This window comes from Vidua macroura, chromosome 1 (genome assembly GCF_024509145.1).
Source record: "Vidua macroura isolate BioBank_ID:100142 chromosome 1, ASM2450914v1, whole genome shotgun sequence".
Classification (NCBI taxonomy): Eukaryota; Metazoa; Chordata; class Aves; order Passeriformes; family Viduidae; genus Vidua; species Vidua macroura.
Window position 1 is genome coordinate 108,291,450 of NC_071571.1, and position 25,251 is coordinate 108,316,700.

Consider the following 25,251-nt stretch of genomic DNA (forward strand, 5'->3'; position numbering starts at 1 on the left):
CTAGAAGCTACAACTGCATATGATTCAGTAGCCTGCTTTCAGGCAAGTTTTATAGCCTGTGAGGCCAACAGAGCTAGTAGGGAAGTCCTGTAACATGCACTGTGTCTACTCATGCTCAGATGGAGAATGGCAGATTGTGTGCCAGCATGTCCACTGCTGCTGAGTTATTCAGCCACTCAGCCAACTAGATTGTTCACTGCATGTTTATGCTCCTTGTTCTAGGATTACTTGGGTTATGGCTAAGATTTCTGATGCCAAAGTGACCTACAGGATCTAGAAGGGTACCAGGCTTGAGCTGGATACCTCTGCACACAGAGCCAGCCAGTGGAGAGGCAGGTCTCACATAGACATGGGAGACTTCATAAAGCAGGATCCCTGAGGACTGAAAGGGAAAATAAACAGCACAAAGCACTGTGCAGGGAAAAGGGATTCTAAATCAAGCTGGAGACAATAAAAGAACATGTGTCTGACACGTTGTGTTCTACCAACAGCATATACGGCAGCAATGCAAAAGGTTAAGTGTCCTTTCCTAGTGGCAGAAGAGGAGAGAAGGTGCAGTTGAGGGTTTCTCAGTAGTGCACCATATCTGATCCTGCATTCAAATTCCTCCAGTGAGATCCAAACTGACATATACTAGAAAGACATCAGGCTCATAGCCATGCTAATTGGACCCTTTGCTTATAAACACAACATAGAGGATGACAATGTGCAAGTGGCTTGAGTTATTAAATTAAATGCTGCAGGAAGAATACAGTGTGAAAAGCATTAACATCAGAGAGAAGCACTATTAAATCCATATTTTTATTGCCAATCTTTTGTAATGACTAAATGAATATAGCTCAGCATCTTATCTATCCTTGGTTACAAGTATCACAAAGAATTTTTTGGAACTTTTCCCCCTATTTATCCATTATCTGTATTCCACAAACATCACAGGAATTGTCAGCAATTAACATAAATAAATCAGCACCTTTTCAGAGAAAGCTTCAGTACAAGAATTTCAGATGATAGCAAAAAATATTACTAAATAGCTCATGAAGGGCCTGTTCCATCCCCCACTGAAGTCAATGGGAATCTTTTCACTGACTTCAATGGACACTGGATCAGACCCAAATTGAAAAGATCAATAGCGCACACATTAGGATAAAAGAGCAGCTATGCCCTCCTCCAGAAAAAAGAACATGAGTTCAATTCAAACAACAGATTACAGAAAGGAACCAGTTGGGGAGGACCTTTTTCTCCTCCTTTGAAAAAAATCTGCAAGAGAACAGCAATTCAAGATCCTGAGAGCTGAATCTCACAGAGTTGTGAGTAACTCTCATCTTCCACTGTCCTCTGAATAGGTGGGGGTGACTGACACTTTGAGAGATTGGGAGCACTGTTTAATAAACCAGCTCCCTTCTCCTCATTCCAGTCCTTGGTTGAGAGTACAGAATGAAGATTCAATAAAGCACTTCCACTGAACCGTCAAAACTTCAGAGAAACATATCTGATATTTTCAAATGCAAAAAACTAGAAGCCCAAATATCAATTTGAGAGCCTTAAGTGGCAGGCCTGATTCTCAAGCATATTACAAGGTTGATAGAACTAGAGGCAGTTAAGACACTGTGACACTCAAATGTAGTGTTTCATATTCAGGGTTTTACTAGAGGGTAAATGTGCCTTAAGCCATTGTTTTTTCATCCTATTTGTTCCATCATCATAATTGTTGATTTTACCCAATATAACTAAATGGCAAAAGACCATACAACTGGATCGACATGCACAGTTTGTAAATTCTCACAGCGTTGTTCCCTATGCATCTCATAGAGCACCTCAGCGAAGCTCAGTAAAATCCAGACAAGCTTGCAGCAGCTGGCTCAGCCATCTGCAGAAAAGGGTTTGGAGGGCTTCATAACTTAAATGTGGCGTTCAGAGGATGATGGCCCTGGCATTTTTACATAATGGACATCTTAAGTAACTCTTCCCTGCCTGAGACTCAGACTGGAAAAATCTCATCAAGACAGATGATACACTCTGCCCTCCTCCACAGAGGACATAGTTGATCCAAACAGCAGAATACAGTAGGAAAAAAGTACATTTTTTTTAAACCTCTTGCCTTTCATTAACAACTTAGTGACAGACATGTTTGTAGGTTTATTAGTAGTCACCTTAGAGTGTCTCCTAATTTCAGTGGGACTCCTCCAAAAGGAGACAGCCAGAGCAACTGTATAAGACCCTGTTGCATCAGAGGACTGTGATGAGAAAGGGAGGTGCAACCAGCCCTTCTTGATAACACTTTCTTTTAAAAAACTTTTGAGCACGGCACCCAAAGGTGCTTGTGGAAGAGAAAGACAAGAGTCCAGGGAGCTTGACTACAATGCTAAAAGCAAACCTTTTTTTTGTCAAATATATATTATGTTTCAGAAAAGAAATGCTTCTTTCTGTCAACTGTTTATCACAGATTATCTAAAAATAATCTCATCCAATGAGGTTGTTTTGAATATTGTGTCCTTAGTGTGAGGTCACACATGCACCCTAGGACCTTGCATTGATGCAGTCTTAGTATTTTTTGCTTAAGAAGAAATCCTCAACTCCAGCCATGTCATTCAGGCCCCTTTTTCAACTCTAAGGGTGTATTTAGGTCATTTATATTTAGAAACAGAGGACAGTTGGCTTTTTGTCAACTTTGTACTCCAGAAGGGTGTGTAGTTTCAGTTTTTGTTCACTTCATTAGCTTTCAAACAGCCTGGTCTCTACCCATTCACTATCACAAGTTTCCTTGAAAGAGAGGCAAAGATATTTTTAGGAACTTAAACAATTTCCTTCAAGACTCATTTTCATTTCCCCATCCTCTGCTATCGTATGTGCATTCCTACCTTCACACATGCACCTCAGCTTGGTTAATCCAGCATCTTTATTTTCACTCTTATTTAGCAACACAGCTCTCAGCAAGAACTGCTGTGTTCAGGAGCAGTGGTCCAGGATTCTTCCTATTTACTGCTCCCCTCACCTGATTTTCTTCAGTTTCTTAACCCAACTATGCAAGCACTGTTCAGTGCATTCTGCTTGCAGCTTTAAAGCAGAGAAAACACTTGGTAAAAGGGGGCAGCAGCTAACTAACCAGAAAGGAGACAGAGCTGTATCAGAACAAGGTAAAAAACCCACAGGGATGAATAAATGGGATCTGAGAAAGTGAAGGGGAGAGCCAGGGGACTCAGGCAGGGTGAGTGCTTTCTGGGAGAGGAAAGGAAGAGACAAGTTAAGCCACTAATTTTTCAAGACAGAAAGAGAAAAAGAAAGAAGTATGAAGAAAACGAGAGAAAAATGTTTAAGTTATTTCAAGTCAAGAGAGAATATCCATAATGCCAGAAATCATGAGCACTGTAGAAAAATACATTCTGGAAGTTTGTAGGAGTGATTAGAAAATGATTGAATTGATTGTATCTCAAGTCAGAAATACATTTTACAGGCAAGAAAAGGCAAAGCAATATATTAATAAAAGTAAACACTTCTTGCTGCAGCAGATTTTCATCTGCCATAATTTGAAGTGAGGATTAAAATCATTTGACACATCCACATTACTTCCTCAACCTTTTCTGCTCCTGCCCACTTATTCCTCTTCTGCTCATCATCTTTTCATCCTCAAGAGTGGTACTGCTATCTGACTTTTATGTCTCATTCTGACAGAGCTTAGCCTATGGACCTATTGGAACCAAAACTCAGGAAGCTCTCCAAACATAAGCACACACAGATACTTTCTAAAAGCATTCCCAAATGGAAAGGGAATTTTCTTACTTGCAAAGTCACAATAAAGAAAGATTTTTAACAAAATTCCACTACACAAAAAGCACATTTTACACTGTACTAAAATAAAAATAAAAAGGCTAAAAAGGCTAAAAATAAATCACTAATTAAAAACATAAATGCCTTTCTCTTGAAACTGAGCCTGTTTGGACTACAGTGTGCACCATCAAAAAACCTACTATATTTAAATTTAGCTGATTTCACATGGTTTTCACAGTAAGGGGGCTGTTTACAATAATTTCAATGCGGAATCTAGGTGCTAGACAGGTCCATTCAAACAGCTGTACTTAATTCAGTAGTATCTGATCAGCACTCAGTTCTGCCTCTTCACTGAAGCCAAGATCTTATTTTCCCCTTTAACAATTTGCTTAATTCCTCTCAACTTTCAGTTACTGATTACTGTACAGTCATTTGTATTTAACAGATTAGAGTAACACAACATCCAGCTCAATCTGCAACAGGCCATTGTGCAAATTCATTCATTATGTGACATTATGCCACTTAAGCCCCACTTACAAATGCCCTCTGAATTTACAAGTGACCTAGCAAAATACATGTAGAGGCCAAGCATGGAAAGCTGTACTATATGAATCTAGAAAACACACACAGCAGTCATATATCCTTTGGTATTAAGGAAATTTATAATGCTCCATTTGCAGCATAATCCTGTCCCAAAATCTGTTTATAAAAGTCTCAACCAAGCATTCAAGTGCAGGAAAAAAATAACTGAAAAAGGAGGGGTATCAGAAGCAGAGAATGGGAATCAGAAATAGAGCAGTGCATGAAGCCACAAAGTGATAAGTATTGTTTACCTGTCAGTTGACATTGATTAATCTTGTGTTCTGTGATATCGCTCAGTGACTCAAACACCTGGAGGCAGCTGTCACAGCTGTGCACAGCTTCTTCTTCTAACTCCTCCCCTTCATCCGGCCTTTTCTTACAGTCTAGCACATCTCCATCTTCTGTCTTGTCGTCTAGTTTACAGTTAGGGTCTGAAAGAAAATCAAGACTGTGATGTCAGGTGTGTAAGAAGAGAACATTCAAGAAGAAAAAAAAAACCAAATAGGTTGTTGTCCTAATGATGAGAAGAAAATTATTTGGCATGACCCTGCAGCACACTGTAGAATTTATTACTAAATAAGCAGGAGAGTCTTTTTTCCTTTCATTTTTTTCTAATCTCAATGAAAAGCAAATTTTCCTTCTACTCCCACAAATGCAGCTCCGTTTCTTACTCAGGCTATTCTTCCATGCTTCAGTGTTAGAACTGTCAATTTTTATCACAGCTATTGAAGCTGTTTTGATCATCATAAGAAAGGATAAACCACCTATGCAATTAGTTTTTCAATGAAAAGAAAAATCAGATCAATGAGTGTGCAGGAACTTCTTTTCACTGTTAACTACAGCGTTTCACAGGAAATTACCAGAATTAAGAGACTAACAAATTTGATTTACATAAACATGAAATTAATCTTGATTTTACAACCCACTCCAATACTCCATCACCACACTATCTGACACAAACAAAGCCCTGGAAAGCTCATACCCTAAGTCAAAATGCTACTTATGCTCTGATCTTGTGTATGAATTAAAGACAGCGCTCATCAAGTTCCTGTATTTGCCAGACCATGGAAAACTAGAAACTAACTACTCTAGTATAAAAGCTATAGAGTGCACAGATAAAGCTTTATCTGTTTGACATATTAACAGGCATTTGGGGGATAGCAGGATAGCTCCAGCCTCAGATCAGCAGTCCTGAGCCCAACTGAAGCTTCTAACTGGAAGAAACGTGCAGCCTCACCACCAACCCATGTGTGCAGAGACACCTCACAGCTCACTGCACTGCCTCAGTTCTACAGAGGATCAGCTCAGTGAGATAATGTGTAGCCTAGAACTTTTCTTCCTCCTCTGAGGAGGAAGACAGTAGCTTTAACTACTCCTGACTTTTTGCCCATTTTACTAAAAGCTTCCTTCAAAGACAGAAATAAACCAATCTGTCTTTCCTAATAAAGCAAGCTGGCACTTAACTTTGTTTTTCCTTGGGAACCACAGTATAACAAGTGAAATGCAGAAGAGAAATGGTTGTGCACATTCCAGCAAAAGGAATGCAAGTGTTTCACTACTTCTCCCTTTTCTGCTTTGGGTGCCTCATCTTTCCTTTTAGATATTTGAGAGAGCTGAGACCGAAACAAGTCATTTTAGAAAACAAGGACGAACTCACATAATAATAGGATCTTGTGCAAGTACATTTTAAGATGTTACACTCTTTTGCCAAACAGGAGTAGGCTCCCTGGCCAGGGGAACAGAGAGGTGGTATGCGTGAATGCACCTTATTTAGCCTTGAATTTGATTAGGATCCTGCACAACTCCTTGGAAGAAGAGAAACTAGAACATGCCAACACTACATTCATATCGGAGGTAGAGTGGTGTGTGAAGAGAAGCAGGAAGGCAATTCCACTATAAACCACTCACATCCGCTCTCAGAACCCTACAGTCATCTGGGCACAGCCATTCCTGTATTTCTTGCTGCCCACAATCAAGGTCAGAGCTCTCATCATCTCTCTGTATCCTTTGGTCCATACTGCTGCACCCTGCCCTTCAACTGTGCAAACACAGATGGACCCGCAAGCAGAAACTGGAAATGACCCATGTCAGGAAGTCTTTCTCATGCCATGTGGCTTGTGATCAAAACCGAGGAATTTCTTTGACAGGGGTAAAGGGCAATATTTATTTTTAAAGGAATTATATTACAGAGAGAAAACAGATTATTTTTTAAAAATAAAAAACATGTTCTGAAAGCAAAAAATACATTTGCTGTGCAAAAGCCCTCTATACACTGAGTCCTTACATGACAAATTACATCCACAAGGTTCTTTCAAGAGTGGAAATTTCCACTTGGGCAGATACTTCCAAATAGAAAAGTAGCCTGCAAATTTACAAACCAAAAAAGGTATGCTAATTATAAAAAGACTTTATGGCATTTTAGACATTACCGAATATTCTAAATCTAACAACTTCCATTGCTGCTTCATTTTCCAAAATAGTTAGGAAGATTAATAAAAGCAGCTAGGAGATCTCCAGGTTCTAAACAGTTCAGAAAATGAAATAATTGTCTTAACTGTTGCAAACTGACCCCAACATCATTAAACACTTGTTGGAAGGCAGCATGTGCACACTGCATACTATTAGTTGTTCAGCTCAAGCTCTCAGTTTCATCTCATAAAATTGACAGCACTCAGGGAAATGTGGGCACTAGGTCTGAATTTTAACATGAGTATTTAAATGCTGCACATAAAGTTTACAGACCTGTTTGTTTTAAAATAAGGGTAGTGCCTGACTCTGCTCTAAGTACAGTGCTGAAGGAAAGAAAAGGGAGGGGAGGGAATTCTCGAGATTCGCTATTCAGAAACACTTGCATTTTACAGGAATTCAGCAACACACACACAAACGTAGCCACACATGCACCCCTTAGTGCACAAAAGCCTAAAGGATCACTCAATTTAAAGCTTCATACTTAGCGACCAGTTATTAAAATTAGAATCATTTTAAGACTAATAATGTTTTGCTTCTCCTTCTGCATTTGCAGATATAAACTCTACAGGGACAGAAGTCAGTCAAGCTTATTCCCTTCTGCTGCAACTTTAGAATACATGCTCTAGCCAACTGGCACATTTGTTTTTAGGTCAACACTTAAGTGGGACCCTCTGGGACCTAGGTTTGAGTTTAGCCTATGACAGCTTTGTGAAATGAGTTCTGGCAGTCTCAGCCCCTCTCAATGAATGTATTTCCACTGTGATCTGCTTCTGTGAAGAGATGTCACCATCAAAATAAAAAGATGTTTAAAGAGAGCAAATATCATTTGGAGGTTTTATGAATAGATAGCTGTTCTTTTTCAACAACAAATATCTTCCATCAAGAGCTGGTCTAACCTTAAATAGTTGCTTAAATTGAGGATAAGCTGTCTTATTTGAGCATCTCTTTTGGAAGACTAGAATAAAATATTTTATAAATGCAATATGCATTCATCTGTACTTTCTCCTTAACCTCTTGTTCAAAGCTCAGGCTCTCATATAGGCTTCAAGGCAAATGTCATTCACCTCCCACATTTCTTTCTCTGCAGTATCTGCAACAATCACAGCCACAATTCCCTCAATAAGATGGTGTTCATAGTAAAATTACTTTTCCCAACATCTGCAAATACCACTGTGATTTCCAGAGGCTTCTCTGGCCTATTTTGGAGGCTGCTTGTGCAGCAACTGAAATTTTTCAATACCCATCAGCAACAATACACACATATCCTCTCCACCTTCAGATACCATTGGAAATTATCTAGTGTAGAAATGAATGAAGGTTACGTTTTCTAAGAGAAATAAATTCTGCCTATTAGGCCACTTTAAAAAAAATAAGAGAAAGAACAGTTGTCTCTTCCTGATTATGTTAACATTATTTAAAAATGGAAATTAAAAGAAGCATGATTTTCTCATTACTATGTTCCCTGGCAGGTGGTTCCCCCCTTCCCTTCTTCCTCCTTCTCATAAGGGATGTTATTGCTGTAACTTGGTCTAATAAAACTGCAACTTCGGGGAAAATGAAAAATTGCATTGGTTTAAAAGTGTTGGAGGCAATAAAGCCATGGACTTCAATTAATTTCAAGTATGGGAGCGGTTTAAGGCCAACCAGCAGAAATTCTCTTCTGCCCATGTAAAAATGAGGTTTCACCACATTTACTTTTTATAACCCATATAAAAGTCAAGTAAAAGTAATGAATATCTAAAAGTCATCTCAGTGGACTGGCAAAGACTCTCTGTATTCTTGAAACTCATCTTACATATTTCTGCCTATGCTGCAAGGATCCATAGATAATCCCAACTAAAACATCAAACTACCAAGAAAACAGCCTCCTTCCCAATCCATTTCACTGCCTTGCAGTAGACCTCCTTCCAAGCCACTTCTGCATGGAAAAGTGCTGGCAAAAGAAAGGAAAACTTAGATCATGTGGTTATAATTATTACCAGGCAAGGAATATTTCTTCAGCTCAGTGGTAAAGTAAAACTCTGTCGCTCTCTGCTCCCAATAGTGTCCATCGCAAAACAACTGCCTCATTAAATCTCTGCAGTAAGATTAATATGCCGTAGCTGCACTACATTATAACTTGGTACTCTATAAAAAGCACATTTAATGGTTAGAGCCAGAGCTTAGATACAGAGTATTACTATAAAAACTTCTGGCAGTGTGTACACAGTGCAGGCCTTCTGTACTGCTTGCTCTATCAGGTTTTTTGGTTTTAATATTGGCACTGCATTCTTACTGTGGAGAAAAACAGAATGCTAAATCCTGACTAGAAATAAACCGAGGACGTGATGGTAAATAAAGAAGTAGTAATGCAACTTAACCACTGAGAATTATTTTAAGGAAGAAAAAAAAAGGCAGAAGAGCCACCATTCCTTGACATTGATCTCTGGTTTTGCAGTTGCCTATTTTTCAACTTCATGTGTCTAGAGCAGGACAAGTTTGCTTTGTTCAAGAATTTGCAGATAGTTAAATGGAGACACATGTACGCTGAAAAGAGTTGGAGAAATTTCCCATTAAAAAGGCAAAGAACTCCCTCACTTTTATTTACTCTCTTCAAACAATCTGCTTTATGCACAAAGCCATTAGAACTTATAAAAGGCACCAAACACAAACCCACAGGACACACACAGAAATATAAAGCTGAAGAAAAAATTAACTGCATTCTTCACCTTCATAAGAGGAATAACTCCAACTGTTCTCAAACAGATTACCTACACGTATGCAGACATGACTAGCCTTCTAGGAATATCCTTAAGGAACCAGCCCTTACTCCAAAAGGTGACCTCAGCTGAATTAATAACACTATGCAGATGAGTCAGTCCTTCTCTTCAGATAAAATTCTGTGAAACCAGTACCAAAGACAGAAACAAATAATTTCTTGCATTCTCATTAGAGAATAAAGAAGCCCTTGTTGTTTCGGGGAATTAACAATTATTTCTCCATGATTATTAACAATACTTTTCTCTGTGATCCTGACTCAAACAACAGTTTTGTCCACCCAATCTCACCTATTAAAATTAAAGAGCCCTTAATTAATATCTGTCAAGAAATTATACAAACATTCTTAAAAGAAATCACTCCTATCCACATATTTTAGAAATACAGAAATAGTTTAAATGAAATGAATAATAAAGTTTATCTGAAATGGCATGGGGGGGTGGTTACATGGGGAATGTAGAGAAGGATTAAATTTAACAAAAAATGAAATAAGAAAAAAAGAAAAGCATGCTGTACTTTAGAAGCGTCTCACTTTCAGTCAGCTGACCTACCAAAGGCAGAATTTCTAACTGTCAGACATTGAAAGGTAAGGGGAGAGGAATGTTACTTTCCATTGCAAGCCCCAAGAATGCATTCTAAGCTGAAACAGAGAAAGAAGAGTGCAGGCTTTGCAAAAACACCCCAATAAAAAAATCCCTCACACTGTTGTCAAATGGTAAGCAAGCACTAATGAAGGAATTCGGCATTACCAGTCTGTGCGGCTGTGTGTCCCACACCTGCCTGATGGTCCTCTGTTTCATTTTCTTCTACTGTCAGAAAAAGGTAAACAAAACAAAAACAAAACAAACAAAAAAGATGTTAGGTAGGTAGCTGAAGTGTTTCAAGCATCTTTACACCAGCCTCAGTTCTGAAAGCCAGCAATGCTTGCACAACACGGGCAAGAAAAGCTGCACTGCAAAGTGCGAAAGTGTAGACCAGACCAAGACAGAATACATTGCTGTATGGAAGCTACAAATCTGAGAGCAGAGTGACCAATCTTTTTCATGGCTTAAAAAAACAAATCGAATTTCCTCTGGGATATTTGTCTTCAATGCACTTTACTGTATTTGATTACAGATCTAAATAAGAGAACAATTATGGGCTTTAGGATTCTGCTTGCTCCACTCAGATAAGAGAAAGCCTTCTCCTGGCAGATGGGAGAGGTGTGTGTGCTAGTTCACACATAAGCTTTAAAAAATAGTAATAATCCTATATTCAGTAGCAAACATCTCAGCAGTGCAGACAGCCTTGCAAAGGAGAACTAACCCCATGCTGTTTTACTGTATATACCATGCCAGCATCTTTCCCTTGGCTCACAGCTTTCCAGAGCAGTAGAACTAAAAACAATACAATTCTTGTCAGATTCACTATTCAAAACTTGTTGGGTGAGTGAACCTAACAAGAGCCATTCTGTTGCTACTTTGAAAAATTAGAGAGCGCTGTTCTCTTACGTTCTGATACAATGCCTAAGTAAGATTGACTCTCCCAAAGCAAAAGTAAGGGAAGAGCTAAAAGGCAGAACCATTTCCTTTTTATTCTCCCAAAGACCGAGTTCTTTGAGTTAGAGAACAGCGGAGAGAAAAGAATTCATTCTGCCTCCACAGGGGAAAAAGCTGAAAGGGGAAAGACTGCACTTCTGCAGAGTTTCCACTCCCAAGAATTCAGACCTCAAAAAATAATCATGCAACTGAATTAAAAGTCTAAAGACTTGAGGTATTTTTCCTGGTTCTTGGGACAAGAGAGTGCAACACTTAGGGGTCACATATAAATCTAGACATATATGCAAAAGAAGAGATACATATACACACTCCACAGGTACCTCTTTTCCTCCTCCGCCAACCCCAAGGCTTCATACAACTGGTTGTTTCTAGAATCTGAGTTTCTAGAAAAAAAACACCAGTTTTCATAAGGACACTCTTAGAACACCAGAAACTTGTAATACAGTGCATATATCAGAAAGAGTCGAGTACAATCTCTGAAGGATTCTAAACAATCTATATCTCTATCCCAGAGCTGTGGCTAGCAAGCAAACTCTTCTCATCTACAGAGATCTGATAAAAGTTTCCCCAGCCCTGCAGTCAGTCCAGTATTTCACAAAATATGATTTTATGAGCTAATTTATGCACTCAACTTGTGTTTTGCAGCCACGATGTTACCAGTGCCTCAGCTGTGATAATACTGTATGATTTTCTTTGTTACACTGAAGCAGTCACCCCAGCATCCTCACAGCTGAAGGAAACCGGTCAGACAAAGAAAGCAGTGGGAAAAGCTCACGAAAAGCTGAGGTTTGGGGAACACATGGTCAAACGCAAACTAAGCTAAATAGAAAGATTTTTCTCTAAGGTAGCACAGATCAGTAAGTTTCATTAATAAAACAAGAAAAATAATGAATAAAACTAGTATACAATTAATATACATATATATACCATCTATTGTGACCCCCTCAAAATTCCCAGGAAAACCTCAGCAGGAGCCTAATCTGACCCCATTTATGTCCATCATTAGCTGCTGATGGATTTCCAAAAAATGTACTTAAGAACAAGCTCTAAAACTGAAAATAAGCCCACTCTTCCATCCCTCAAGAGGAAACTCACTTTGATCATCACTACCTACTAATCAGCCTTATTAAAGGTTGTGGATGTATCTGCTTTCCTCAACCATGACAAATGTCCCTTCTCAGTTCAAAAAAGCAGTTTAAGAACACTACCATTTCTTAACTTTCAAGATGGAATTGAGGTCTTCAAACGTGAACTTTTCAATAACTGATTCCCAAGTGGCTACCTGCTGAGAAGTAAACAAGATCTCCACTTTAAAGTGTATACCAAAATGAATGAGTTAATTTTTTCTGCTGTTCTGTCCTCAATGTCTACTGCCACCAGCTGCAGTACCAGAATCTCTCACTGCTCCTGAGATGTGATTGCACAGTGAAATGCACTCAGCTTCACACTGCTGACTGAGAGGTACACCAAACATTTTTAGCTCCTAAAATGGAAAAAATAAACATGATACTGCCTAACTAATTGTTTCCAGGTATGCAATTTTGTACCATGAAAGCATGGCAGCGTATGCCTCGTGAAAACAAATATTTTACAACTTCCCTGCTATTTTGGGATCTGAAAATTCTGTGAGAGCTGAGGTTTGCTTTCAACAAAGGCTGACCACTATGTCTTTATTGCACTTAAAAAAGAAAACAAGTATATAAGCAGGTAGCATTGTGGTTAGCGTTTTTCTAAATCTTTGCTCATCCCTTTAAGGACTCTCAGTCACAACAGAAACAAGTAAATCAGAACAGGCCATGGCACAGACTTGTCAATAATAGTCAATTAGACTGACATATTTGTCAGGAAAAATAAAACCATATTTAGGGGGAAAATGGTGAAAAGAAAAAGAAAACTATTCTACAAAACCCACTGAATTAGCGAGTCACCTACAAAATGCATCTCATTTTCCTTTGCATTAAGTTAGCTCCTTCCTCCAACTTGCAAGGGTATTCCTTACATCAAGTAGGCTACAGCTGGTAGCATCAGATAAGCTCTCGATTAGCACTTAACACCTTTTCACAAACAGATTCTGCAAACTTCAGTGCTATTTCAGCTCTCAGGTCACTGTTAAACTCAGCTAAGAAGGGTAGAATGGCATGCAACCAAGTTTAACCTCCCTTAAATATTAACTACACCGTTTTCTTTCAGAAGAGGAAGATACCTTTAAACAGAATCTATACAAAGGGATGATTTAAATTTTGCAAACCGAACCCCTTTTTCTAGCAGGAGCATGGCATGTAACTAAAAAATGAACAAGGATGGTATGCAAATAAAAGAGTAGCATGTATGCAATATTATTAATTCAAACATCAAAATTATTGATATCCCTAAGACTGTAATTGCACACAGAGATGTCACCTTCATTATAGCATATACCACATCCTAGCATAAGGTAAGATTAATCCTGTGTAATGAAGCCAGAATACCAGTGAAGGAGAGGCCTTGGGAAAGCAGAATATTACATTATCAATCCAGTATGAATAAGTGACCTTATGGCTGAACAGAACTTCTAGATACATGCTGTCACGAAAGCAACAATATTCCTTGTCCCTACAACTACATGTTTATGCCCACAGGTCACCTGTTTTGTGAGGTGTAGTAATATTTCTCAATTGACTCATCTGTTCCTTAAAACAACAAATGATCCATTTCCTACTACCCATTTTCTCAGGACAACTTCTGAGAAACAAAAAGAGGAACCCCAAGTAATAAAATTTTAAAAAAGGAGTAGATCACTACAACTGTGGCACCACGCTTCTTGAGAGCAATTTAAAAAATGTATCAGTAAGGGAAAAGAGAAATTCAACACGTCAGTTCTATCTCCCATTATAAAAGCTGTGGGTTGGACAGACAACAGTTTTTAAAATTTTATTAAAAAAAAAAAAAATTGTATCTCTAAACTGAAGCTGTATCCATGTGAAAAGTTAGGATGTTTCAGCTTTGGTACAGATAGTGTCCAAGGCAAACCCTGGTTTCAGTTCAGAGCACATCTCATGCTTAGGCTGCTGACTGTCAACATTAAGACCAGCTATTCCTTTTTAAAGAAATAATAAATAAATAAACAAAAACCCCTAAAAACCAAACAAAAATAAACCAAACCAAAACAAACAACCAATGGAACAAATCAAGTAGAACCATGAAGTACAGCCAATAAGGAAAATCTGTGGGAATTTTGATAGAGAGGTCCTAAATTTAGAATTAAGTTCCTGACTGCTCTACAGCAACACCTGCTGATCAATGAGGATTTCACCCCTTTTGCTTAGTCTGTTCATGAGACTCATGGTTAGACCATAAAGGAGGGAGATTGCTTTGTAAAGTTGCTACAAAATATATACAGATTTTCTAGCTTGCAAAATTTCGTTCATATTCCACAGAGTAACCAGGATCCCCCTCCTCTGAAAAATTAATCTGTAGATTTAGTACCCTAAGGAAGAGCACAAGTCATTTCTGGTTGATGCCTGCAAAAAGCTTGTACAGAAAAGAAATGGATAAAATTAGAAATGTGGAAAATTATACTTTCACTGAAAGGGAAGCCTTTTGGAGAACTCTGGCTAAGATTTATGGTTTCTGACCTACTACAAACCATAATAAAATAAAAGCAAAAGATAATTGAAAAAAGTCGGTTTTCTTCTAGTCTAGGTAGATTAATAAATTTTGAAAAAAAAAAAAATAACTGCCCCAAATGTCTGAGCCTCTACTCAGCTTGGTAAACAAAGCAGGAGAAGCTACATATCCCAAAATAAACTATAAAAATAGATTGCTATTGATTTATCCCTTCATAAAAGATATTCCTTGAGAGATGTGAAAATAAACCTAATGTAGCAACTAAGACTGTCAGGATAGGAAGTTTAGAATACATATTTTTACCTTGCACTTTACATTTTGTACAATTCAATACTTGATCTATAAACTTCCATTAGTATATGATTAGTAATTCAATTTAAAGCCATCTTTGCACAAAAGCCTTTTTCTTAGGATGGTAACTTTGCCAAGTGCATCTTCAATCTACATGTTTGAATAATTTCTGCAGACAAGTAATAGAGACACTAGCTGTATTAGCATAATCAATACACAATTTACTGAGTTACTGAGACAGAACAGAAATAAAACGTGTGTGCCATTATTTCAGTATCTACAAATGACTGTAATTTCTGGAAGTATCTCTCTGCTACTCCTCGTGGCCACATAAAAACCAAGAGGACATTCATATTGCCACCATCTACAGGTAGATATTAAGTATGAGCAGACAGATTAATCATATAGCAGAAGGCAAATTTAAGAGCCAGTTGCAGGGGACGTTGAGTATCCTCTAGCTCTATTAAAGTCAATGGATTCTAAAGATGTTTCACACTTTGCAATAACATGCTGTGGAAATACGTCTCCACAAGGATTCAGTCAGGATACAAAATTGAAATTAAAGAAGTTACAGAGAAGTATTAAATTCAGGATCACGTGTCAATGAATCACCTGCTAGGGCTTCACCTTCCTCAGCTTTCTTCTCTCCCTAGGTACCACTGGTGTCTAAGATTCACCTTTCAAACCCTTCTGGCTGACACATGCCAGCACAGGATTTCACACCTGGCTGTGGCACACAAAAGCAGCAATTCAGTGGGTGACTTCTGGAATTCAGCAGACATTCCAGAATGCTTCATAATGGCCTTTAAGATAATTGACATTAATAAAAGTTCAGAGCTACTAAGAAAGTCTTATTTTCTGACCAGCTTCACCTGGCATCAGCTCATGTCTATCAGCTACTAGCCAGATTACCAATTTGACTGTCAAATGTAAATCCTTCCAATGACTTTAGTGTTGGAAGAATTGGAAAAAGAAATGCATCGGCATATTAACATTTTAAATATCTACATTCCAGAACTCCACTGAAAATCAGTCCTGTGTGTAGCCACAACTTTACAAAAGTCCTATTAATCATATGCATGAATATGTATATGGCTGATTTGTTTTCCTTTGTGCTGTGACATATCCCTTTTCCTATTTCTATTCCCCCCCAGCATGGTAACAATATTCTCTTGACATTGGAAATTATTTTCCTTAAAAGATTCCTGTTATATAAAGCATTCTTTCCTCTTGCATTTGCTTTTTCCAGAAGACAAAGTCCCTCATAGCACTCATATTCTTCACTCCTCTCTTTAGTCTGTCCCAACACTGAGCTTGTTTTTTTCCCCCTAATGTTCTTCTTGTAGAATGACTGAATTAGGAGTTCCCAATTAAACTGCAGTGGTTGGAAAATATTATTCTTATGCTAAAATAAAGTATTTTCCTAGGCAGCACATAAACATAAAAGTAATAAATATACTTAAATGGAAAGAAATTATGCTTAAGAAATCCTTTGGATATTCTTCCAACCCTTGATCTCAAGGATGACAGTATCCAAATGTGACAGCCTAAAGACATCCAGTTTTACATAACAGTGTGTGCAGAAAAGGCATAAGATGCTCTTTCCAGCAGCAGCCAAAGCTGGGTAGGGGGAGGGAAAATATCCTTTTAGGGATAGCTGAGGTAATAGATTAATTAATCCTGTATGAAATTCTAACTTTGCCTCCATAACCATGCATCCTTTTAAAAGGTTAAACCACATATACATATACTCATATTTCTATTGTTAAGTAAACTAATAAGGTTGTATTTTAAAAAGTACTTTTCTCCAAAGAATCTTAGAGCTTCTTATAAACCTCAAGTAAATTTCAGTCATCCCTAAGACTCTCTACCATGCAACGTAACAGATTATTATAGATCTCAGAGTCAAATTGAGGACCAAGGTGAGAATTAGCAAAGCTAGAGGGAGACAGTTCTTAGTACCAGGGTCAGGACTTTCTGCTGTCTTGCCTGTCCTAGACAGGCAGAGTATTCCACCACCATTCCTGACTATGTGGAATGGGCAGCCAGTCCATTTTGGGGGAAGACAGAAGTTAGGAGACTAAGATAAATTTTAACCCTAATTACCAAGTCCAGTACTTAACATGAACACATTCAGAGTTATTCCCCTCAGTGTCCTGAAGCTCTGTATCACCTCAGCTTTCTTACTCAACACGACAAATACAAATTCCTGGTGCTTCTACAGACTGTATTTTCAACTGTGCTTAGAAAACAGGTAATTCATTAAACACTGCCTATAAAAGTCTAAACTCAGCAAGAGAGAGCAATTGGAATTAAACTGATGTATAGATCATAGAACCTCAAAGTAAACAACATTACACAAGTCTAAAGACAGGTGATATAAAGAAGGGCTATGAAGACTTACAGTAAAGGTTACTGTAGATGATCCTTCCCTCTGAAATTTAAATCATTTATTTATATGCCTAAAATGGGACACTTACATTGAGGACTTTGGGCTGTCTGACATTGTTCCAATACCAAACTGAAATACAGCTTCATGCTTTAGCTCTATTACCTAAAGACATACATATATCTGAGTCAATAAAAACCAAAGCAAACTAAACACCTACCTCCTTTCAACTGAGATTATCCCTGATTTATCAGAGATCTCCTTCTATTCTATACTAGGGTTTTATAAGTTAATTTTTGATCCCTAAGACTCTCTTTTCTAGATGACTTTCTATCATGTAGAACAGCAATCTGGTCCATATCCACAGAGGAGCTTAGAAGCCAAAAAACTAGTGAGGGGATGCTGCATCTAAATTGTCAGCAGTTCTGTTCAGATGCCACTGAGGTCAGGCTGTACCTGTGGTTTTACCATCGGGGCTTTCTCAGTGCTGAAATCAAACTGAAGCCCCACCACAGCTGGGTAGTGAGCAATTGAGTATTCTCCTGCCTGCCCTGGGTTTGGATGCAGCCTTATAGGCTGGTCCTTGAGAGTTCATATACCCTTCCCTGGTTGCTATAAAACACTGGCAGAAAATATGTGCGTTGAAATACATCTTCCTTTTCCCCCTTGCTCACATCCAGTGGTTAGATCAGTCACCCAGGAGGTGGGTGGCACCAGCTGAACTTTCTCTTTTATCAGAAGGACTTGTACTCACGTCATGAGCTTCCTAACAAAGAACACTTACCCTCAGACTTGAAGTGCACTCCTTCATTGCTGTTGAAGCTACCATACTTCATCTACAATATTCACTGAACTAGAAACAAGAAGAATTAGCATGATATTTTATCACTGTGGTTGGGGCACTGTCACAGGAAGTGGGATAAGTGGAATCTAATTCTAGTTGCACTGAAATAATTCATCAGAAGTAGCAGAAAGTACATGGCAGACCAGGACCCAGGTCTCCCCTTTTTCTTCAAGGTACTCAAGCATTTAGAGCCCTGAGTCTCCTGCATTTTTTCACACTCTTGTCCAAAAAATAATTAGACTTTTGAAAAGGGGAATGGCATTGACAAAAATAACAGGGCAACTCACACTCATAAGACAGTATGTTGCTGTGTAATGACTGATGTCCTCCCTGTGAGATACAGATAAAACACTTTTAGACAAAGCACAAAACAGAACTCCTGCCTCTCATCCCAGCAGAGCAAAGATTTTTCCCTCTTCAGCAAAGGAGAGAGGAAGAGCAGCAGCACACCACCTCAATTCTTTCTAGCCTAGGAGGAAAGGAATTTTATCTTTATCTCCAAAACCTGAGTCAGGTAAGTGACTGCTATGAGGTGCCCTGTTGCACTAAGATACCCACATCTAGAATAGGGGAGGAGCTAAGACACATTATTATTTCCAAGTTTTTCCTACTGTCTCCTTGAAATAATTTCTACTCGACAACATTCATAAATCCCTAAGCACCTGTAAACTATATAAAGAATCCAATAGTTTGGTGCAAGGTGACTATTCTACTAGGCACCTACAAACTAAGCAGAGCAGCATCTAAGCACTAAACATCTTGCAGCATGCAAGCCTCCTTTTAAATTTTTTTTTTTCCCATAAAGATTTCTGACCTTTCTTCATTGATTTACATTTTCATCTGACAAGCAAGTGTCCTACTCAACAGATTCACCAGAAATTGCAAACCAAATCTCTTCCTGTGCTCTAGCTCTTTATAAGTCACATAACACAATCCCTTCCCAGTCAGTGCTTGCACGTAGAGGCCAATACAAACCCATTTCCTCCTCCCATCTTCAGAGTGAAAACGTTACATCAGGCATGGATCTTGACATCCTGTTGTCCTGGAACCAGTGAATCAGAAAGTTCCTTCCTCACAATTGTATTCTTTGGAGGTGGAAAATAATTAACTTCCCCACCCCCTCCTCCTTCCTACTGCTACTGTCAAAAGTTAGAAAGTCACTTGACTCTGTCTGGAAAAAAAAAAACCCAGCCATCATAATTCAGTGCCAGAGAAAGTTTTTGTTGATCAAAGCATAGCTTGGTCTTCCCAAGGACACTGTCTCACTATATCACATCATCCAGTCCAGAAACAGAGCAGTCATTTTATTTTTGTTTTTAAAGCTTCTTTCACAAAAATGAATGAATCGATAATGGAAGTTGAACTTGATATGTGACCAAAAGAGTGAACAACAGAAAAATGAAACTAGAAAATCAATTATCAAGGAATTCATTGTTTGAAATATATTTTTCCAGCAAAACACAACATAAAAATAGTAAGGGTACAACAGGTCTCAGGGACTGTGCACAAAAGCCATCTATTTTACAGTCAACCAGGACATTTAGATATAGAAGTATTCTAGGTTTTCCACATTTGTGTAGAACACTGAGCATCTCTGTGAGCAACTGGAGAGTGGTTTTGCATTCATGTTAGGTAAGGACAAAATTCACACTCCAGGTTATTGCCTCTGCATGAGAGAATAAGCTCTCCAAAACACAGATTTGAGGCAGAAAGAAAACATTGAGAATCCTCACTATCAAAATCCCATCCATTTTTCCTCAGGACAAAAAGGTGTTCTGCTTCAGCCAGCGGTCTAACTAAGGACTAGCACTGCCAAATTTGTAAGAAGGCTAGCTAGTTACTGATATTGCATTTTTCAAGAACTACAGTAATCCCAAATCACATTAAATAAAGAAGGAGGGGAATGTCACTATACATAGATAGATAGATAGATAGATAGATAGATAGATAGATAGATAGATAACTTTAAGAAATCTTGAAGGACTAGAATTCCTACTCTTCCAAAGAAAAATTTCACCTAATTGCACCTACATTTAAAAGTGAAAGTATCAGACGAATCTCTCACTGAAAAAACACTCCTCTGCCTTACTCCCATGACACAGCAACAAAAAAAAAAAAAAAAGGGAGGGTGACCACAATGAAAACAAGCCCCCAAAATTTCTAAAATTTCATTGGGTTTTAATTGCACAGAATTGGTAAGTAACAGCCCTATGACCCTTTTGAGTACACATTCTATGGATTCAACTGTGCAAAAACAGTTGCAGTATGGCATGCACAGCATCACCCTAGCTAAAGGAAAATCTAAAACCCAAATGTGCACAGCCCAGAAGGACACGTATAACTCAGATTAAATCCTAAAAAGGAGGGGGGAAAATGTCTTCTGTATCTTTTTTCTTAATAATTACGCAGTATAGAGGGGGAAAAAATGTGTATGAAACCAAAGGAATATGAATTGGGGGAAAAAAACCCATGACCAGTGTTAACTAATATACTAAACATGGAAAACAAGTGTCCTGGTTCAAAAATTCATTGGAAGAGAGCAATTTTGTGCAGTCTTACCACTGTGTGCACAGAAAAAAAAAAAAAAAAAAAAAAGCAAAAAAAAAAAAAAAAGCAGATTTTTTTGGAAAGTAGGAGGGCTGAATGAAAATGTTAATTATAAGATGTTGTAATAAGGATACCCCCAAGATCAGCCCTATCTTTTTTGCTACAGCATAGTCCCTAGGCAAATGGCTAACTACTCCTTGATCATTATCCTAGCTAAAACTAAAGCTACTGAAGTTTAGGAGACTCATATCTAACAGAATTTCTTTCATCTCTAATAATTGCTAAACTAGCATAATTACTCATACTTGAGGTGAAATTGAACCCAAGTTGTCTAATTTTAAAACAAAAACAAACCTCACCACCTCTTTTGGTCTTTGCACATCCATCTTTTGTCAGAGTCCTATGCCAAATGTTACATTACGATTTTAAAGTATTTAAAAGCCTCTCTTGTGCTGTCCAACTTTTATAAAGACAGCAACTGGAAAACTTTAATGCTTTGTAGTAACACTCTGCAAAATGTATTTGAAAACAGACATGCACATTTTCACAGCACCAAATAAAACAGGGCAAATTCTTTGTAGATCTATGTGTTGTCCCTTCAGGGAAATATTTATATATATGTACATGTATATGCCACAGTTCTGATTTAAGTGAAATAATGCATTTTCCCAACCCCCGACTGGGACTGATTCGGAGCTCAGGCAGCTCTGCAGAAACCAATGGAAGCTGTGAAATATGGCTAGGAAAAGACTCTAGGAGGTTGTCTTAGGGTAGCGGAACTTATACTGTATTTTAATCAATCTATAAAAACCCTCCAAATACCATATTTTAATTCTTTTACACGGGAAAAAATAGTGAATCCATATGGTCTACATAAAATGTTAACTTTTTTTCTGAATCTTTTCCTCATGCACAGTTATCCAAAAGGAAGATTTTTTTCAAAATGCACAAGTTTGAAAATATTGAATCATGTTTCAGAACAAAGAATTGAAAACTATTAAACCAGCGGTAAATTAGACAGAATGAATTATAGAGCAACATAAAGCCTTTCAAGAGATCTTAGATCATGGTGGATAATGTTATCCTACACATGTTAGATAAGTGACTCCATACTGACAGCTTCCCTTGTTGCACAAGTTAACAGCAACTCAGGAAAACAAAATCAAACCAATCCAAACACATCAGCAGCCTTACTAAACCTCTTAATATTATCTTTGTCACAAGATTTCACCTTTGTGGAAACCAGCAGTACAGCCAGTAGCTGTTTAGATGCTCACTTCTAATGGTGCCTAACCCCAAGCAGCAGACACTGATGGTCAATATAACTCATGCTGGCCCCAGAAATGACTGGGCAGCATTACTGTAATCCTGCAGCTAATCAAGACTATCAATATGCATTGCCAAAGTCAATGAATATTACTAAAGGTTAGGGATGTTTTTGTTGTTACGGATTTTTTTAATACATAAAGGCATGCTTTGGCAAGTCCAAAAGAGAACACTATAAATAGCCCGCATTATAAAAAGATGCTAATCTTAAATCCTTTTTGTAATTTCTTTTATTTTTTTTTTCATGCACTCTTTTATGTTCGGTATCTTAATTTTTGCCCTTTTTTGGATGGCCAAATACAAGCCAGCAATTTACTCATGCATCAAACAGATGTTTTTGCTTTTCAGGCCAAATGGAATCTCATGAATTTTTTGTTCCCTCCCTATAAAATGATGATGCCAAAATAACACAGTTCCTGAAAACAGCCCGTTCAGAAAAAGTTCTTTGGACCAATAATACTGAAACTTTAAGTCAAGTTCACAGAAATAATGCCAATACTAATTGCTGGTTTTGTTTATGCTGGATTGATTATAGTCTAATCAGCAGACAATCCCATGACTTTTGAGTCTAGCCCATGCAATTTGGAAGCCAGGGAGGGCTGGGGCTGCAAACAGACATTCAAACAGTTGACAGATACAGAGAAATGTAAAGGCTACTGTTGGAAGGGGATCCGAATGTCAAATTCTCTCTGAACTATTGTTGCTGGTTAATAACATTTTTCTTTTAATCCATCACTATTCTACCTTCCTTGGTACCACATAACCTGCACTTCTGCATGAGAAACATCCTTTCACTTGGAATCTATGCTGAGGAAACAGGTCCCATTAAAACACAGATACATTTGCTCAGTCCACCGATACTCTGAATGAATTGATCTGCAGCTGTAAATTCATTCAAGATGGAAAGATTACCTAGGTTTCCTCAAAAACAGGGAACAACTTCAGGAGATGTTCTGGGCTTGGCAATATATTTCAAGCCTTCTTTAAGAAGACCATGGGTATGTAAAATACAACTAAGAAATGCATTCTGCTCATCTTTCTAGGAACTAACATTTAGTAATTTTATTTCTGCATGTAGGACACAAAATTGCATTGAGTAAAAATTTACTTTGAAGTAAAACCACAGGTTGTTTGGGGTTTTTTCCACAAAAAGAAATCAGAGATCAGCACTTCTATTAAACACATGAGGCTGTACTAGTTTCCTTGTGATAGCTTATCTAACAACTACCATTTCAGTGAGTTTTTCATGGGTGGCTTTGAACGTAGTAATGAATATTACCTGGATTTAGCTTAGAGAAACCTGTGTTTAACATTTAGTAGAACTACCTTTGCATTCAGTTTTGTATAAAGAATACCTAGTTTTCTTTGCACGTGATTGTATTTTTGTAACATTTTTCCTAAACAAACTTTCTCATCAAAAGCTGGTAGTAAGAGCAAAGAAAAAACCTCAAGCCTTTCTAAAAGTAAAACCCCATAAACCAGAAAGGAAGGAGGGGGGGGGAGGCAGTCAGTAACCCAAGTGTGATATCTCCAAAGCATGCCAAGTCACAAAAAAAGGTTTACAACTCATAATGGCCAAGTTAAACAACATACAAGAAGCTGCTCTGCCCCCCTCCCTTGCTTTCTCATCACAGGGGTCTCTACCATAGTTTTACTTAGGGAATGGCTCTGCCCCTGGATGTCAGGAGTTTAAGGAGACCTAACAATTGCCCTTCTTTGATACCTTTCATTTGCACAGTGCCTCTTTTGGGGCTTGTACACGAGTATCGTATCTCCGAGTTCCCTTTCCCCACCTGCTTTTCTGCAGCTATCCTCCCTCTCTTCCTCACCAAATGCTTTAGGTGATTTTGATCAGGTCAATGATACTTAATAGATTTTTTTTGTTTCAGAAACTAGCCAAGGAAATGGGATAAATTAATCAGTAGAATGAAATATAGGTCAGGACTGATGAGTTTGTTGCAACTGATCCTTCCCCTGCCTCAAAGCACCCAAGAGTTGAACTTTAATTCCTCCTTCCTAAAGTAAAATAAGATATTCAAATTGCAGTTTTTCAGAAAGTTGTCATTTACTCTCCTTTTGAGACTTTTTTTTTTTTGCCACAAACCTGCAGTGTATTTGTAAGAGACCATGTTTGTCACAGAAAATAATTAAAACTTATTTTTTCTCAGAAAGAAGATTTTATTATTCTTAAATTATAAGGGGCTTATCTAATGTTAGCCATGCCTATTTTTTCCCCTTGGTTCAAGACTGAGATACAATCTTCACCAAGTGCTGGGGGACAGTCAGACCAAAGTTGGCAAGAAACCAAAACAGGGAAAAGGAAAAAAAAAAAAAAAAACCCCAAAAAAAAGGAAGGAAAGAGAGAGAAAAAAAAATGAATGTAAACAGAAACCAGGGTAATTGATAAAAGTGTATTTTCAAGAAATATAAGAAATTAGTCATTAGCTAGTTCTTAACACCCACCATTTCAGATGAACATTAGTTTCATGCATTCAATATGAAAAACTCAATTGTCATTTTGTTTTAATGTATTTACCTGCCTTGTATCAGTATTCCCCTAAGATATAAGTTTCAAATTAAGTTATCAAAAGTGACAGACATATCAAAAATCTCTCTTATATCTTCCCCCCAGAAAGGGCTGCTAAGTACATGACAAATTGGAAATGTAATGTGTAACTCCATATTTTATTTAGATGTAAAACAGCGCTCATGAGTTTAAATAACTCATTTACATACATTCAAAGAATAGTTTCTTAAATAAGCTATTTAAAATACTGTTTATTTTTATCTGTAGAACTACATTTTGTACTGACTAAATCAGTAATACTTAAGAAATCAGGAATTTAAATAAGCGCTGCATTGGAGGTACAGTTGAAATTCTCCTTGCAACATTACTTAAAGCTTTTGTTTGTTCACTAAAAATGAAGATGTAATAATTGATGGGCAAACTCTGATCCATGAATTTAAATGCTAGTCCATGCAAGCATCTTTCAGCTCCTCACATGAATCACATTATTAGCCCTTTCAGAAATCTCAAAATCGGACTGCTTTCAGAATACTGTTAATCCACTCAGAAACTGACATGACTCAAGAAAAATAAAACAGGGAAAATGAAAGAGATATTTGAACAAAGGCCA

General features: G+C 37.8%; 1 protein-coding gene across 1 annotated transcript in view; it reads right to left on the minus strand.

Moving 5' to 3' along the window:
• The window catches only part of ZNF521 (zinc finger protein 521), a 202,225-nt gene that overhangs the window by 173,320 nt on the left and 3,654 nt on the right, over positions 1 to 25,251 (minus strand). The window contains exons 3-5 of the mRNA XM_053979506.1: positions 11,432 to 11,494; positions 10,323 to 10,382; positions 4,599 to 4,778 (exon numbers count right to left, since the gene is read on the minus strand). Of these exons, the coding sequence (XP_053835481.1) occupies positions 4,599 to 4,778; positions 10,323 to 10,382; positions 11,432 to 11,494 (303 nt within the window). The remainder of the gene's footprint in view (positions 1 to 4,598; positions 4,779 to 10,322; positions 10,383 to 11,431; positions 11,495 to 25,251) is intronic.